A 17,002-nucleotide genomic window follows, 5' to 3' on the forward strand; every position below is an offset into this window, starting at 1 on the left:
GACAAAAGTATTAGTGCTTTTGCACATTGATTTTTTTTAAATGAAAGATAATGCATAATTATCTATTTGATTTGTCAACATTTATGGTTTTAATAATTTTAAGACTTTTAGCATTAATACACTAATATCAACATATCAACAAAATATTAATTGTGATTAATATGCAATAATTGGTCAAAAAAAAAAACACAGATTACTGTTATTTCTCATTTTTATAACTGGTAACCCCTTAACAATAATAGTTAAATCTAGACCATCATCTAATGTATTTGCAGTAAAATTAATTATTATTGGAATCAGAAGTATCTAAATGAATACACTCATAATTACAGAGCTTTGATTCAGTTGATTCATATTAGGCTAGCAGATATGTAGAAATGTAATCTAATATTATCACAATATGTCAACAATAACACCAATAACATTTCCAATTCAGTGTTGTATTTTTTATATACCTGCTAAAAACAATGTTCCTTTATGAATAATGTTCAGATAAAGCCACACTAACAGGAAGGTGGTGGAAAATGTGGGCTTGTGCTCAGGTTACTCTGTGAACTCTGTCACTCCTGAGAAGAAAATCTGGTCTGTTTAAATGAATGAGGGCACTGAGTAAAAAGTTGTACTTCTCTCCCAGTGGTAGAATTACAGTAAATTAGAAGAACCGGGTCCTGTATTTGTTTCCCTTACAGTCCCACTTTTCACGATTCCCTGCATTTGGCAACCGAGGCTGTACTACTGGGACATTAGAGGAGGCCTGTATGACTGAGAAAGGTTTTAACTAAATAAACCTCTGCAGTAAAATTGTCTATCCGGTCCCCTTAAAGCACTCTGCTCAACTATAAACACAGCGTTTAAATGGACCCCATATTTAAAACACTCCCGGGTTCAGTGTAAATGTTTACAGATATTTCTCGAAGTGATTGGGGTAAAAAGAGAGGCAGCGTTTTTTCTTCCTCTTCTTCCTCAGGAGGTTCTTAACTCTGACTAAAGGCTGAGAACAACAAGAATTGTGTGGGCATCACACAAGGTGGCATTGTTTCTGTGGAAAGGTTGACTGGTCAGAGTCGTCCAGTTGAGGAAGAGAAAGGAAGCAGGGTAAAGTGATATAAACTTGAGCAGAGTCTGACTGAATGGAGCGGGACTGGTGCTGTGTCCATGGCGATGAGTAAGGGATGGAGGGAAGTCACAGTGGCCAGAGGCCATGTGGAGATCTGCTTGTTTTCCGGGACTAGTGCTGCTACACTGCCTGCATGCTGATTGGCTGAAACGGCTTTCCAGGCTAAGTAACCTGGGCTAATCGTGAAAGTGAGGAGTTGAGAATGACCTTGTTTGGGTTGAGCGCCCAAGGATGTTTTTGCAGACTGGATCAGATTAGAATTTTTAAATGGATCCTGGATGCTAGCAACTTATTTAAAGTCATAGCTGTTGGCTTTATGTTAGTATATGCAAATCTAGGAAAAAAGCCTTACCTGAATTGTAGATCCCAATAGCAAAGAACTGGGTTAACCACAGACAACTGCAATGTGGTGCTCAGGGTAGGAAGAACAGAAAATCGCTGCTTATCCAGCATTAAAATATATATTTTAAATCATTTGAATCTCTTAGCTTTCTGGCTGCAGCTGCTGCTGTGTTAGTTAGCTCTGCTACTCACTGATTAGGCTGAAAAGGGCACTTTGCAGAGCGAATGGATCAGGAACAGCAGGCTGAAAAATGGCAGATACAATACATAGCCAATTGATCTTCCTATCTCTATAGCATACTAATAATCTTTCATTATTTATATACACAGGTCCACATCTCACAACACATTGCATTTTTTGTTAGCTAGCTTAGCTAAGTAGTAGGTTGCCTGTTGGAATGTTGGGTTAGCATATCTAGCTACTGTATAATCAACATCCATGGCGGTAGCGTACTTTAGACTGCAAACAATTTTGACAATTGAATATCAAAAGGGTAGATTCTTTTAATGGACCAATCAACACAACTAGAGCATGTGCAGCATTCTAGAAGTTTCTGCCTCTGCTAAGCCTGAGCTGAGCAGTAGATGTAACTTCATGGCTGGAAAAAAGTTAAAATCAAGCTTAAAGTTCTGCCAAGTTATGTAAACTTTAATAGTAGTAAATGTTAAATAGTGTCATTCACAGAGTCTTAAGTTACTAAAGTAGCCTAAAAATAGCCAGGTCATGTTTTAGTGCTCTCTGTGTGGTTTCTGTGGGTTTACTCAGCGTGTACACCATCTTGTGGGGAGGTGTAAATATTTAGTAACTACTAATCTCCAAGTAAAAACTACATTCTAAACAAAAAGGATTCTACAATTCTACTAAAAGACTTTCATAAACCCTTGATGGTGCCGTATAAAACCTTTTTATAGTTGTACCAGAACTTCTGAGGGGAGCAGAAAAGAAGAAACAATTTAACAGTTAGATTTGGAGCAACAATTCAAATCCTAAAGGGCCGGATTTCTGCTTTTCTTCCTCAAGCACACTTTATATATTGCACCTGTAAGTTACCAGGTTTGGTACATCGGCTGTGTTGTCCTTAGACTGACAGCACAAATCTGATATTTGGCATATCTAGATCTTGGCAAATTGGATACAAACCACATATATGGCCCCATTGCCATCCTGTACCTGAGCCAACTCTTTGGGTAAAAGGGCAGCACAAACTGGTGGCAGTAAAAATATATAATGTCAGCATCTGACATACAAGTCGAAAACTTAAAAAGACAGGTGGAAGCTGGGAAGCTCCTGGTAGAACTTTCACTTTTAAACCCTGTCATAACCATTTCCAGAAGGTTTAACATCCACCCTTTAATCAAGACGCATTTAAACATCCAGATGGTTCTTTGAATTGCCAATGTTCTGTGAAGATGCTCGGTTTGAATGACTCTTTTCAAAGACTGTAGTGTGTGTGGGCCAACCAATTTTGGTTTGCTAATGTGCATTTAATAATCCTACACATTAAGTTTGAATTTACCTTCAGTAAACAGTACATCTGGTGCATCTGGTTTCTGATGAGTAAAATACACCAGGGATCTAAGAGACTGGCAAGACTTGCCTGTTCTGAGAGTTGATGATTTTTGAAAGTCATTAGTGAAGTGATCATTCTTCCTCTGACATCTTGAACACACTTCCAGTCCCCAGGTTTACTTAAACAGGCTTTCTTTCCCTTTCTGATCTGCTCTTTCAGTTTTACCACCAGTGAAGGCCTGATGTTTGTGTCAGACGCTGGGAATTGTTAATGGCTGTGGAATGAGTGTAAACTATTTGACTGTTTGCAGTTAGTGGGAAATTATTCATCCTTGACTACTGTTAAACTGAGCAGTGGCATGCCCTTGTCAACCTCACACATAGTGTCTTATCACAGTACCACTGATTAGCATGCAATTATAAGCACATCCACCTCCCACACACACTCATGTCAAACTCCCAAAGATAAACACCTCATGAAAGACACAAAACATCTTCCCTGTATTACTGTTTTTGTTGGGGGTTTCATTTAGCTTATTATTCCATTAGTGCCCTGGAGTGCTCTGGGATATATTATTAATTATTATTATTATTTATATAAATAATAGGAAAATAAAATGTAGAAGATGCACAAAACATTTATTTCATTATTTGTTTGATATTTTGTTCCCATAAAGAGTGTAAAACTAAATATTCAGTTACACACAGATGCGTTGAGAGCCTGAGTTTAATGTCATGCACAGCCGGCGCATTGTGATTTGGCAGGTTTTTAAGTGTGTGTCGACAGTATCCAGCTCATGTTTATCTGCCTGTAGCTGAACAAGGATACACTGAATATTACCTCTAGTAAAACAACATGTTTTCTTGAACTTATAAATAAATATACTGATATTGGCCATAATCACCTCTTTATGTCTAAATATTTGTCTAAACCCCTTCCTAAAGATTGCATTTAGATACATTAAGTGGCACCCACTGTTGACACAGATGTGCAAATGCACACACACATCTTGTGAAGTCTCTGTAGAGAGGTATTGCCAACAGAATAGGATTCTCTGGAGCAGAGGAACTTGAAGAACATGAACTTATTGACACCATGTCTAATGCTAGGAGTGGGCTAGAGTCGTAAAGCACCCTGCATTGAGCTGTGGAGCAGTAGAACTGTTGGAGCTCCATTCAGCACTTTTGGGAGGAGTTGGAGAGATAAGGTGGTCATCATCTACTAGAAATCCTTTACTGAACACTAGAGAGAGTTACTGCAACAAATACCTTGTTTTCTGAAGGAATAATGAATATACTGATGTCCCAATATTTTTAAGTGTGAAGGTGTAATTTTTCCAATCACACCCTTCAGTCCTCATAGTGTAAGCAAATGTTTCCTATAAAAGTAATGTGGTATGAGTAATAAAGCTATCCTTGAGATGACCGACGACTATTAAATGCATGCTTAATGTTGATTTTGTGTTTTGGTGCTTCTTGTGTTTGTGTGCAGCATTTCTTTTGAATCTTTAATAAAGCAGAACTCAGTTGCTTTGTAAGGAGAATCTCCACTCACTGCCCCAGTGTCCTCATCTCATTATAAAAGGAGTATTTTTACAGACGGAACACTCTGAGTTCATCTGATACGTCCCCCTGTTCAATCTCTGCTCTGTTCTCTAAGGTGTCTGTGCTTCATCTGTCACTTCTGTTGTGTCCATTTAATTTGGCTAATGTGGGCCAGGGTTTGAAGTGCTGCTCTGTGACACATGTCTCAAGGGACAGTGGAGCCAGGGACTGCTTTAGAATGCTTTAAAGAGGTGTAGACTTCTTCCTGTGGACAAAGCTTTGCTCTTTTACCTTGCCCTCTTCATTTTACTCCCTGTTGTGTTCCTACTCTGCTTGTCGAACTATCCCATTCCTCTTTTAACATCCTTGAATATGCTTTTACAGAGGCTTGGAAAGGAAAGGCAGCTCAGTTTTTTATGGTTGTATCCGTGTTTGCCTTTAAAAATATGAAGAAATGAGAGTTACCTCTGTAATAATGTACAGTAATACTAATTATGTGCTTTAGATTATCCTAATAATAAATGAATAGTTGTACGGTCTGTGACTTATCTACAATAAGTAAGTACTAATGATCAGAAAACTTCAATTTTGGAGTGATTACTGGAAGTACGGATATTACAGGTACTTTACCCAATAAATAAAGATACACTAGTTACTGACAAATATGTTCTCCTTAAGACTGATTGGGTATTGTGACCTATGCTTCAATGCAGACACATTTAGATCACTAACCAGCAACTATGAATTATCGTAACTGTGAAGCATGGTGGAGTTAGCATCCTGGTTTGGGGATACTTTGCTGACATGAGGCCTGTCAATCTTACTTCTATCTCCTCTATCTTACCTGCATTGTGGATGTTTATGTGCATAAAGAAGACATAAACAATACATCGGTTTGTGTGTTATTAGTTTAGTTTAGACATGCACAGAATTGTTTTCTTTGGTCTGAATCCAAACAAAAAGAATAATTAAAAATGTTAAATACAGAATGCTGAACATGGATTTCCACATGGTGTGATTAGTGATGATGAATGTTTTATTTAATAGAATTAATGTGGCATTTGTTGGCTGTTTATCTTCTGCTTGCTGGTTATTTTCATGATTCAATGCATAGACCTGTCAGGGGCTGGTGGAAGGAAATTCCTAATGTTAGTGAAGACAATGTAGTATGACTTATAACAGACAAGTATTTTTTGGATTGGATCGAGGGCAACCATAGTTTGTCTAGATTGTGTTTGTCTGTAATTGTGACTTATTCGTGCAGCTGTATTCAGGACACCTTAACCTAAGGAGAATAAAACGCATACAGAACTGTATGATTGTAACTGGGGCAGCTATGGAAACCAGTCCTGGGGTTTTAACCAGTGACCTTCTGGTCTGTAGTCTGCTTCTCTAACCTTTGGGCCATGGCTGTCCCAATGTGTATGGATGGGTCAGACCCTTACAGTAGCACAGCGCAGCAGCAAGGCTCTCTGAGGTCTATTAGCTTTTCACAGTCTTAGAAATGCACTCCTTATCTCCCATTGGGTGCAATTGGTCACACTTAGCAGAACTGGGCATAATTTTCATTCCCCTCGTCTACCTCTTTCTCTCTCTGTGCTCCCTCTCTGTGTCATCCCCCCCACCCATGCGTGTCTGCATATATAGAGGCTGTTTGATAGGGGTTCTCTGTGTGTGTGTGTGTGTATGTGTTTGCCAGAGTCTCTCAGGATCTTTGTAATCCTCTTATTTTCCTGCAGTCTGCAGATTTTACAGATGCTAAACTCACTCAGACTCTACAGACTTGAGCCACTTGTGTGTACACTCCACTATAGGATCATGGCAGCAGGGAGAGGCTATACATTGTATTAGCGGAAAGCTGCTAAAGCTTGTAACATGAGCTTCTGAGAATTATACTGACACACGTGATTAGCCATGCAACAAAAATATATAATAAATGAAAAGCTGAACCAATTTAGGTGTCTGGTTCGAAACCTTGCACGTCTTGTTCCAGGACAGACAGTAAACAAAAACCTGTGGTGTTCTACATTTAGGATGCAGCAGGTCTTCATACGCTTCCATTAACACTCTTTGTTACTACGAACAGGAAATTGAGCCGTCAGCGGTGCAGTTGGTGTGGAGCATGTCTGTTGATTGAGTGAAAGGGAATATGGGTCCTCTCAGACTAAAGCAATCAGGCAGACTATACAGTGAGTTTACCTGCAGTCAGAATAGGCATGTCTCTTTACTGGATAGTGAGAGTTTATGCAGTTAAAAAAAAAAAAAAAATTGTATTTAACTGTTTTGTTAATGTAATTAACAGGTGGTCAAAGACTGTATCAGATAAACCTGACATGAATGCTAAAACAAAAGCTGAGTTAGAGGTAAATAAAATAAATGGGAAAGTTAAATATTGTTAAGTGGTTATTCCCTGTTGGTTAAAAAAAAACATGATTAGATCTAAAATACCATTTAAAATACTTTGGGATTAAATACAGTATAATTGAAAAAGAACATTGCAAGAAGTAGAGTTAACTGAGTAGAACTGCAAGACAAACAGCAAGTAAAGCTTTAAAATCACCTGAATGTAATACTGCAGTAATTACTAATGAAATGTGGTAGAACATTGTTCATAGTCATAAGTCATAAGTCACAAACATAATCTGACTAAACAATTAACACACAAACTGTACTGTTTGTGTCTTTTATTGAGCACCTTATTTGAACATGACTGGAAGTGTGGGTCTACAGTTGTTTTGCGTATCAAATCAAATCTGATCCAATTTATTCATGTAGGGCTTTTTAAATCCCATGTTGCGAAGTTAACAACTACGGTGGCCGAGAAAGCCCAACGCAGTGCAAATTGAAAAGCGCTGCAAAAGCACAAAACACATCCATCAAAATTACAACACAGGCGCAGCAAATAGAAAAACGCGCTGCAAATAGAACCACAACACAACGGAAGTGAGTCACAACACAACGGAATTTTCCCGGGGGACCTTAAAAGATACTGTACCAGCTAAGCTGCGTCTTCAGTAACGTCTCGGACTTCACTATGTGTACAAAGGACAATAAGTGGCAAACAAGGCGTTTTGTGAAGCAGAACTTTTAATAATATGCACACAACCGTGGTAATCACAGGTAATAAACATTACTTACTTTTCAGAAGCTTGTTTGCCACTTATTTTCCTTTGTATACAGCTGGTACAGTATCTTTTAAGGTCCCCCGGGAAAATTCCGTTGTGTTGTGACTCACTTCCGTTGTGTTGTGGTTCTATTTGCAGCGCGTTTTTCTATTTGCAGCGCGTTTTTCTTTTTGCAGCGCGTTTTTCTATTTGCTGCGCCTGTGTTGTAATTTTGATGGGTGTGTTTTGTGCTTTTGCAGCGCTTTTCAATTTGCACTGCGCTGGGCTTTCTTCACCGTAAACAACTAGTCTGGTGTCGTATGCATAAACTGGGCAGTGGGCAGCTGGTCTGTGGTGGGTGATTTATAAGCCTGACTTTGAGAGATTTCAAATAGGAGAATCTTGATAAAGGTGAAATGGATGCGTTAGCAGCTCATATGTGAAGCATCTTTTGCTGGAGTGGAGAGCAAACAGCTGATCTGAAGTACATGCTCAGCTCGAGAAGGAGAAAAAAGCGTAAAAGCAAAAAGATGCATGAATTCCGATTTGACTGTTTGCATTTATGTTGCATGTCCATGAGTCAGATACATATCTGACCACATATGAAAGTGACTTACATCTGTTTTGATAAAATCGGATTTGGCACGTTCACACAGCCATGATAAAAATCTGATCTGAGCCACATTGAGCAAAAAATCTGATTTGAGTCACTTCAGCCTGGTAATGTGAACGTAGCCTTAGAGTTGAACATCAGAATCAGTACAGGCATACTAATAATAGTTAACTAATACATTTGTTTTTAAGAAAGATTGGTTAGTGTGACCCATGTAAACAACCTTTGCACACTCAACAACCACAGCACACAAATCTAATCTCAAATGTGATGCATGGTGGAGGGAGCTTCGTTGTCCGTATGCTTTGCAAGCATTGGAGAAACAAAGGTTAATCTAAACATTTTACAGAATAATGTATGTAGGTGTATTTAATACACAAAACTTCTGCTAAAGGGAGACTTTAGGGGAATCTACAGACTATTACATTACTTTGAAGGGTTCCCTTTATTTTTCCACACTACATTGTGGATGTTTCTTTAAGTTGCTCAATTAAAGACATGAATGGTACAACCTGACAATAGACAGAACTTGACAGATAAAAGTTAAAGACACATGTGTTCAGTTTGCCAATACGTGTTTGTGTAGGCATACAGATGCACAGACAGTCCATCAGGGCCCCAGTCATGTTGTTTGCCAGACAAAGCTAACAGTAAGACGAGCCAAAAGCGTAATCCTCTGTTGATACTGGATAGGTAGGCAGGTACGTTTTGGCTCACCTTTTCGCTGTAATGTATCCACCCTGCCGAGCTAGTACTAGTACAGAGGAGGGCTTTTATGTCAAGGCCATTGTTGCTTACATTGTTTCACTTTACCCAGTGGAGAGGGGTCTTCACTGGGGACTGCTCTTTTATCTGGAAAAAAGAGGACATTAGCATAGTCCGATGTGGGAGCTACTGGTGGCATAAAGAAGAGATGGGGGTTTTAAAGGTGATGTGAAGTGTCATTTGAACTGTTCGTTTTACCTACATAGCAATGCAGCAGAAAAGAATGTGAAGACAGTTAATGCTAGGTGACGCATAAGTGCCGACATTAACAGCCCACTGGGGCATTATTCTGCTACTGAAACAAATCTGGCCTTAAATTTGTCTTTGTTTTCCACTTTTATCATTAAAAACTTTAAGTGGTCTCAAATGTTAGTGAGAAAATCTATAAAATATATTTAAAAAAAGACATATCTGACATTTAGACACTAATAAACCAATTAATTAATGTAAGAGTGTAATGAAGTAAAGGCTTCCTAAGCAGAAAGTGAAGTTGTTCTCAGCTCTTTGGCCTCTTTTCCACTGCAGGGCCAAATGGTTACTTAGACTGTGCTGTACCGTTCCGCACCAGTGCGGACCCATTAGGCCGGTTACTTTTTCCATTGCTGTGTTGCTAAATCACGACCACTGTGTAATAATTATCTCACAGTTGCTGTCTTCAGATGTGTCCAGACTGAAATGCTAGCTTGCGGAACAGAGTTTACTAACTAAATCTGTAATGGAGAACTGTAAGGCTTTAGATTTTTTTTGCTTATTCTTTTTTTTACGTGCACAGAATACATTTAGCAAATGGTAAAAAAGGTTTTGAGTGGACTACATTTCTTGGCCACTTTGTCATTGAAGTATGTTCCAAACTTATACAGCTGAGAAATGCAGCAGTTCCAAACTATTTGAAAGATTCAACTACCATTTCCTTTGTGGACATTGGTTGTTGGAAAGTGGTTGAAAACTAGGACTCTAGCGCAGAGTTTGTCTTAAAATGATTTCAGTTATTTCTGAACTATTTCTGTCAAGAATTTAAAAAGCATGAGTTTCACGCCTCACTGTATTTGCCATACATTAGCACGTGACCATGTGATGTCACCATGAAACCCTGTTAGACTGTTTCACATGTGTGAGCACCAGGCTACTGAGAAGAACAGTCCTACCAAGGACCGGCCTGACCTTGACTGTAGCCTACACACTTTGGTATACAACTAGTATGTCCTCCTCTGACCAAGATACGGCCTCTAATATTTTCTCTTCTAAAACTACACTGCCTGGCCAAAGAAAAAAAGAGTCACCACCATTTAACTAAGTAAAGGATGTGGGGTTGCTGCAGTTGGTCAGGTCTAGGTTCAGCAACAGAATGTGCTGAAAGAATGAGGTCAGCTGACTACCTGAAAATACTGAATATAGACCAGGTTATTCCATCAATGGATATTTTCTTCTCTGATGACACGGGTATATTCCAAAATGACAATGCCAGGATTCATGGGGCTGGAATTGTAATTCTGGGAGCACGAGATCTTCATTTTTTACACATGGATTCTTCACCACAGAGTCCAGACCTTAACCTCATTGAGAATCTTTGAGATGTGCTTGAGAAGCATTTGTGCAGTGGTACAACACTGGGTTGAAATAAATCTTGGGACATTGCAGAAGCTTATTGAAACAATGACTCTAGGGGTGGGCGATATGGCTCTTATATAATATCACAATATTTTAGGGTATTTTTGCGATAACAATATACTTGGCAATATAGGAAAACAGAAAAATAATTAAATAATTTCAGGAATATAGTATAATAGTATAACAGTATAATTATAATGTGGCAAAATAAATAATATAGTATAAAACAATATAATGCTGCAAAAAATATTGCAGAATATTTTCATGCGTATAAACTGCAAACAAAAACTATAAACTAAAACATTTATACAATAAATACACTCAAAGCTTCACAGTAAATAATGGACTACTTTTAAGACAAACCATCCCTATTATCACGATATGGATTTTTAATATCTTGATATTTCTGTGTCACAATGTATTGTATACCATATAATATTGCCCACCCCTAAATGCCTCTGCAAATGTTTGCTGTAATCAAAGCTAAAGGTGGTCCAACAAATGTTAGAGTGTGTGACCTTTTTACAGTGTAAAAAAGATTCTGGCTGTTGCAACACAAAGATGCCTTAAATGTGAACCTTTAGTGAGCTAAGTGTTTAAAGTTTTATTATTGATTTCTGCAGTGAAGATAAGTGTTCCCCACCTTTCTCCTGCTATATAAAATGTTGATAAAAAGCTACTACCGTATTTTTCGGACTATAAGGCGCACTTAAAAACTTTTAATTTTCACAAAAATTGACAGTGCGTCTTATAATACGGTGTGCCTTTTGTATGGATTTTACTCGTCAGGTTGTAAGGAGCAGTAAACACACACTCCGTGCAGCGTTATAGAGAGTTTCAGTGCTATACAGAGTCCAGAGCCGTGCAGCTCCGAGGCTGAGCAGCAATAGCATTAGCTAGATGCTAACCGCTAAGCTAGCTAGCTTATTCACTGAGATCAGTATTATCTAAATTTTACTCGTCAGGTTGTAAGGAGCAGTAAACACACACTCCGTGCAGCGTTATACAGAGTTTCAGTGCTATACAGAGTCCAGAGCCGTGCAGCTCCGAGGCTGGAGCAGCAAATAGCATTAGCTAGCTTATTCACTGTTCAGAGATCAGTATTATCTAAATTTTACCCGTCAGGTGTAAGGAGCAGTAAACACACACTCCGTGCAGAGCCGTGCCGCTCCGAGGCTGGAGCAGCAATAAATAGCATTAGCTAGATGCTAACCGCTTAGCTAGCTAGCTTTTTCACTGTTCAGAGATCAGTATTTTCTAAATTTAGCACTTTTAATACTGCTGGAGCAGTAATTATTAGAGTTAGATGCTAATTGCTAAGCGTTCACCGTTCAGAGGTGAGTTATCGGCCTGTAAGTCTGTGCTGCTTTGCCTGGCTAGCATTAGCTAGATGCTAAGCGCTAACTCTCTCAGAGGTGAGTTTTATCAGCCTGTAATCTGCTTGTTTACCGTGTTAAAACAAGCTACGGGGGACGAATCGCTAGCTAATATCTCACTGTCTTACCAGAACACGCAGGATTACTCAGTGTAACGCTGTCGTTTAAGTTTGGGTTAACTTTACTAGTTTAGGTGACTAGCTAGCGTGCTAGCGGATAGCTATGCTAACGCTGGTGCAGCAAGCCTTAGTGGACATCTGGGCTTACTGTAAATAAACTGAAGCACGTTACTCACCCAAATAAACAGTTTTCAGGAGAGGAATCTGTGTAGATTAATATCCAGCACTCGTTTGACTTTGAAAGAGCTATATTTTGTATACTGAGACGCTCCACCGGCAAGCGACCACCCCCGGTGGGGGAAGGGAAACATGGCGCCACCCCTGTTCACTTTGATATAGGCACCCTTTCTAGTGTCACTTAACGCGCCTTATAATGCGATGCGCCCTATGTATGGAAAAATAGCAGAAAATAGGCGTTCTTTGATAGTGCGTCTTATAATACGGTGCGCCTTATAGTCCGAAAAATACGGTAAACGCCCGGTTTCAGTGCATGCTGTGTAGTTGCACTCTGAGGAGATTTCTGAGGAGAGTTTTTGGGTCCATGAAAAGCCAGAATGCATCAATATATGGTGTCGGTATCTGTTGTTTCAAAGCCCTTTAAATCATTTTTTTTTTACGTTTCTCAACCACGATTGTATAACATTTCATAATAAAAATAACTTGTGTCTGGGAGTGTAAGACTGTGATATATTTAAGGCTATTCATTAGAAGCTTTCAAGTGTGTAATTTGAGTTCAGGATTATGTGGAGATTTCAGAGTTGTTGTTGGACTCCTAAAACTAAAATGACACACTTAGAAAGTTGACAGCTATGGGTCAGAGACCTGGCCCACATACCGGCTGCACACGCTAATCATTTGGTAATTAGAGCATCACAGAGACGACTGCTGGCAATTATTTTCTCCACCCTCTGCATCTGTCTGTATCCCATCACAGTGTGTGCTGAAAGTTTGTTGCGATTGGATAAGGATCTCTTAAAACTGGGGCTGTGCATTGGCAAGAACCTGGCAATGCCATACACACGATGATACTGGCATTAAGATTCAATATAATGGGACATATTGTGATACTGTAAGCAGAGCGATATATTGTGATTATATAATGTTTATATTATATAATGCTTTATTATTGGCAGTTCTCCAATAAGCTGTTTATACCTTGCATTAACATACAGTTTATTCATCTGAACCTATTCAGATTTTGATCACAGGAAAAGCCAGGTGTGAACACAGTCCCAGAGATGCATTATGATTAGATTGTGATTGGATCACTCAAACCCCATTATCATATGAATTATTGCTGATACTCGGTTCTCTCTCTCTCTTTCTCACTCTGTGTGTGATTGTATGTGTACATGCTTATTTATTAGGTGATTACTAGCCTACTAAATACACTGCCAACACAGCTCGAATGCAGTCTTGGTAGATCAGGTCATTCTAGGACTGTTCTATTAAGAATTCTTTTCTCTGTAGCCCATTGATCACACATATAAAACAGTGTAATGAGGATTTGTGGTTATGTCATTTGCGAATCAGAAATAATTAATTAAAAAATAATATTTTTAAACCAATACAATACAATTGTTGGCTACATTTTTTGTCTGTATATAAGTTTTTTTATGACATAATGGTCAAAAAAGTGCAGCCCACCTAAGATGCAGTCTAGGATTTGTAACTCAGCTAGTGTCTAAGCCATTATCGGAATTGTTCTGCCTCTTAACTTTTCAGTCTCTGGACCACCATGGTGAGGAAACAATGGGTACAGGCAGTAAAACAGGAATTAAAATGTAAATGTAAATGGGATTTTTTTTTGTGTGTGCAAGCTAAATTGGATCATACCTGCTCACACTGAGCACTCGTTTTAGTAAAGAGTGTGAAAAATGTCCCAGATATATCCAGATACTATCCGGATATGAAATGCATTTTGATACATGGTGTAAACAGCTTTTAAATCACACATTTCTTTGTTCCAGCATCAAGTGGTTAATGGCCAGCGAGGGGAAAAGATACCAGGGCTTTGTAGAGGTCATTTTCCCCCAGTGTTTGATTTTTGTTAGTCCATGGAATGATGGATTGGAAAGTGTTTTGTGGAGGAACTTTTAACCTCTAGCTCTGCAACCGTGGGTGGTGACCCTTTTAGGGTGTGTATGGGTTGTCTATAGACAGGCATGAATTAAACCACTAGGCAGAGCACTGAAGAGAGAGAAGGTGAAAGGTGGTGGGGTAAGCGTCATTCAAATGGAGTTGAGTCATGTGCCTGCATTCAGAATGGATTCTCTAAATGCTCATAGGTGAACTATAGGAAACGTCTTTATCAATTTATCCATGTAGATGTAGTGAACACTCTCAGTTGTCACATGACTATACTATTAAAACCTACCTTTTCACTTTTGACTTTGAAATCGTACAAATGCAGTTCTTTGGTCACATTTCTTCAGACATTGTTTCTGCAGAGTTTCCTTGATGGCTTGTCTGTTATGTTAGAGGCCATTAATCTTGGATTACATACAAAAAAGCCTTCTGCATTCACACACAAATCATTGTCTCTGTCTGTCACAGAGGTTACATTTTAAGATAAAGGTCATCGTGGACCATTTCATTTTATGAGGTAAAAATGTTTTTTTGAAGAACATCAATTTAAAAAAAGAGGGTTGCCGTTTTAACCTTCCCTGCTCTTCCTGTGTTGTGTTTCGTAAGTGATGTCCTCACTGCAATTAGGCCACACCCTTCTTTTGACTTCTACAACAACAAAATGCACAATTCTCTGTGGAAACTGTTGATGTGATGCTGAATGTTTTGTTTTGCTGTTGTTTTCCAGTGGAAGTGTCACAAGCCTATGGGTTCCGATCACAGAAGAAGCTTGCAGAAAACATAGACTGGTCCTATGCAGGTAAGTGTTTCTTCATGTGCAGTTTGTCAGTCATTCAGAGAAGATGTGCAATCAGCAAAAGCTCAGGATTTGGCTTGTTGGTGCATGCAGCTCATAACACAACAGATTAGACTCATCTTTATTTGACAAATGAGGCGGTTTATGAGCCCTGACTTGCCATGGCCAGTCTGCTTTTGTCTGAGTACTATTTGATGATTTGTGTGGACCATGCATTACCTTTAAACACTTTTCAATTTTAACTTCTTATGACTGACTGGTTTACACACATTAGGACAAATTTAATATTGTGTTAAATTGGAGCTGAGTGATACATACATCAGTATAATTTGTTTAAGCCTTGTAATTATGTATGAAGTGATATTTGTTACTTTTCTCAGAAGTCAGAGTGATATTTAGTGTCAGAACGTGATTACAAATACTGATGCGTTATTAAATCTCAAGTGATTGCTAAGTCACATGTATATAACTAGACACAAAGGAATTGAAAATGCTTGAGTAGTTGTACTTTGTTAATAAACTGTAAAAACGCTGTCTCACAAGTTAGTGCTTCAAAGGACAGCCTAATAGTGACCCATTTACATAAGCAACAATATGTGCTAATATCATTGACAGCTCACGGCTGGACATGAGCATTTTGCTACTTTATTATCCATTAAATTCTCCCAATTGCACTCCACATTCCACTCCATAAGGGTCTAGCTGGTCTAGACTCTAAACTGCTGTAATGGATGTTGAACTGCCAGTTTATTGAGGATCTAAGCGTTATGTTTTCATTTAATATCGACAAGTTCACGTTTATAGCAGTAAATATCTAGTGTGACACATTTCCTCCTCTGTCTCATCCCCCCATCTCATTTTAGCACCATGATGAATTCCCCTGTTTCTCACCAGGCTCTGCTTTGAAAACTAGGCCAGATTTGAAAATCAGCTCTATTTTGCGTTCTGATTTTTTTGAGGACTAATCTAAATAATTTACTTATCATTTATGGGGCTTTCTATTAGCAGTAGGGTAAAATCTATCTATCTTTTTTAAAGCTCATTTGTGATTGAAGCAGAGTGAATTAGACAAATTATGGATGATCATCAGTCCACAAATGTAGGATTTGTTTAAAAAAAAAAAAAACTGTTATTGCCTATTTAAAAAAAATATAGATTTTTTGGTAATGTTACAATGACCTTTCATTTTAAATGCCTTTTACCAGACCTACTTACCATATAGAAACACTTTGTGGCTTCATAATTACAAACTGTAACAGACCTTCTATTTCCTTGTATATTTTTATATTCCTTTCACCATGTTTTTCAGTGGTCAGAACCCCACATGACCACCACAATACCGGCATTATAGACTATTGTAAGTCGCTTTGGACAAAAGCGTCTGCCAAATGTAATGTAATGTAATTATTTGTATGGTGGGTCATTCTCAGTACTGCAGTGACAATATCATGGTGAGGGTGTGTTAGTGTGTATTGTCCTGGTAAGAGTGGATCAGATACAGCAGTGCTGCTGGATGTTTTATACACCTTAATGCTGGACTGGGGAAAGTCCACCAACAGCCTCCTCTGGGCAGCATCCTGTAGGCAGTGTTTTGTGGGCAGCATCCTGTGGGCAGGGTCCTGTGGGCAGCATCCTGTGGGCAGCGTCCCGTGGGCAGTGTCCTGTGACTACTGATGAAGTATTAGAGGATTACCTACTTAAACTGTACAGCAGCAGATGAGCTTCTGTCTCTGACTTTACAAGATCTTCAGGGTGGGCCAACTTCTGAACACAGTGTTTAAAAACTCCAACAGCACGGCTGTGTCTGGTCCACTTGTACCAGAGCAACATATACTCAAACACACCACCACCATATCAGTGTCACTGCAGAGTGCTGAGAATGATCCACCACCCAAATAGGTAAGCAGCGAAACAGGAGAACTACCGGCAAAGCATGTATATAAACATATTTTGAGCTGATAAAATGGTGTAGAAAACAAGATATGCTGGTATGCTTTCTTTGCTTTTTAGTAAAATACA

General features: G+C 38.8%; 1 protein-coding gene across 6 annotated transcripts in view; it reads left to right on the forward strand.

Annotated features, from left to right (window-relative positions):
* Nucleotides 1-17,002, forward strand: part of ptprz1a (protein tyrosine phosphatase receptor type Z1a) — a 69,946-nt gene that overhangs the window by 15,717 nt on the left and 37,227 nt on the right. For all 6 annotated transcript variants that reach the window (XM_022672255.2, XM_022672256.2, XM_022672257.2 and 3 more), the window contains exon 2: nt 14,915-14,986. In XM_022672255.2, the coding sequence (XP_022527976.2) occupies nt 14,915-14,986 (72 nt within the window). The remainder of the gene's footprint in view (nt 1-14,914; nt 14,987-17,002) is intronic.

The sequence above is a fragment of the Astyanax mexicanus genome, chromosome 2 (assembly GCF_023375975.1).
Source record: "Astyanax mexicanus isolate ESR-SI-001 chromosome 2, AstMex3_surface, whole genome shotgun sequence".
In the NCBI taxonomy this organism is placed as follows: Eukaryota; Metazoa; Chordata; class Actinopteri; order Characiformes; family Acestrorhamphidae; genus Astyanax; species Astyanax mexicanus.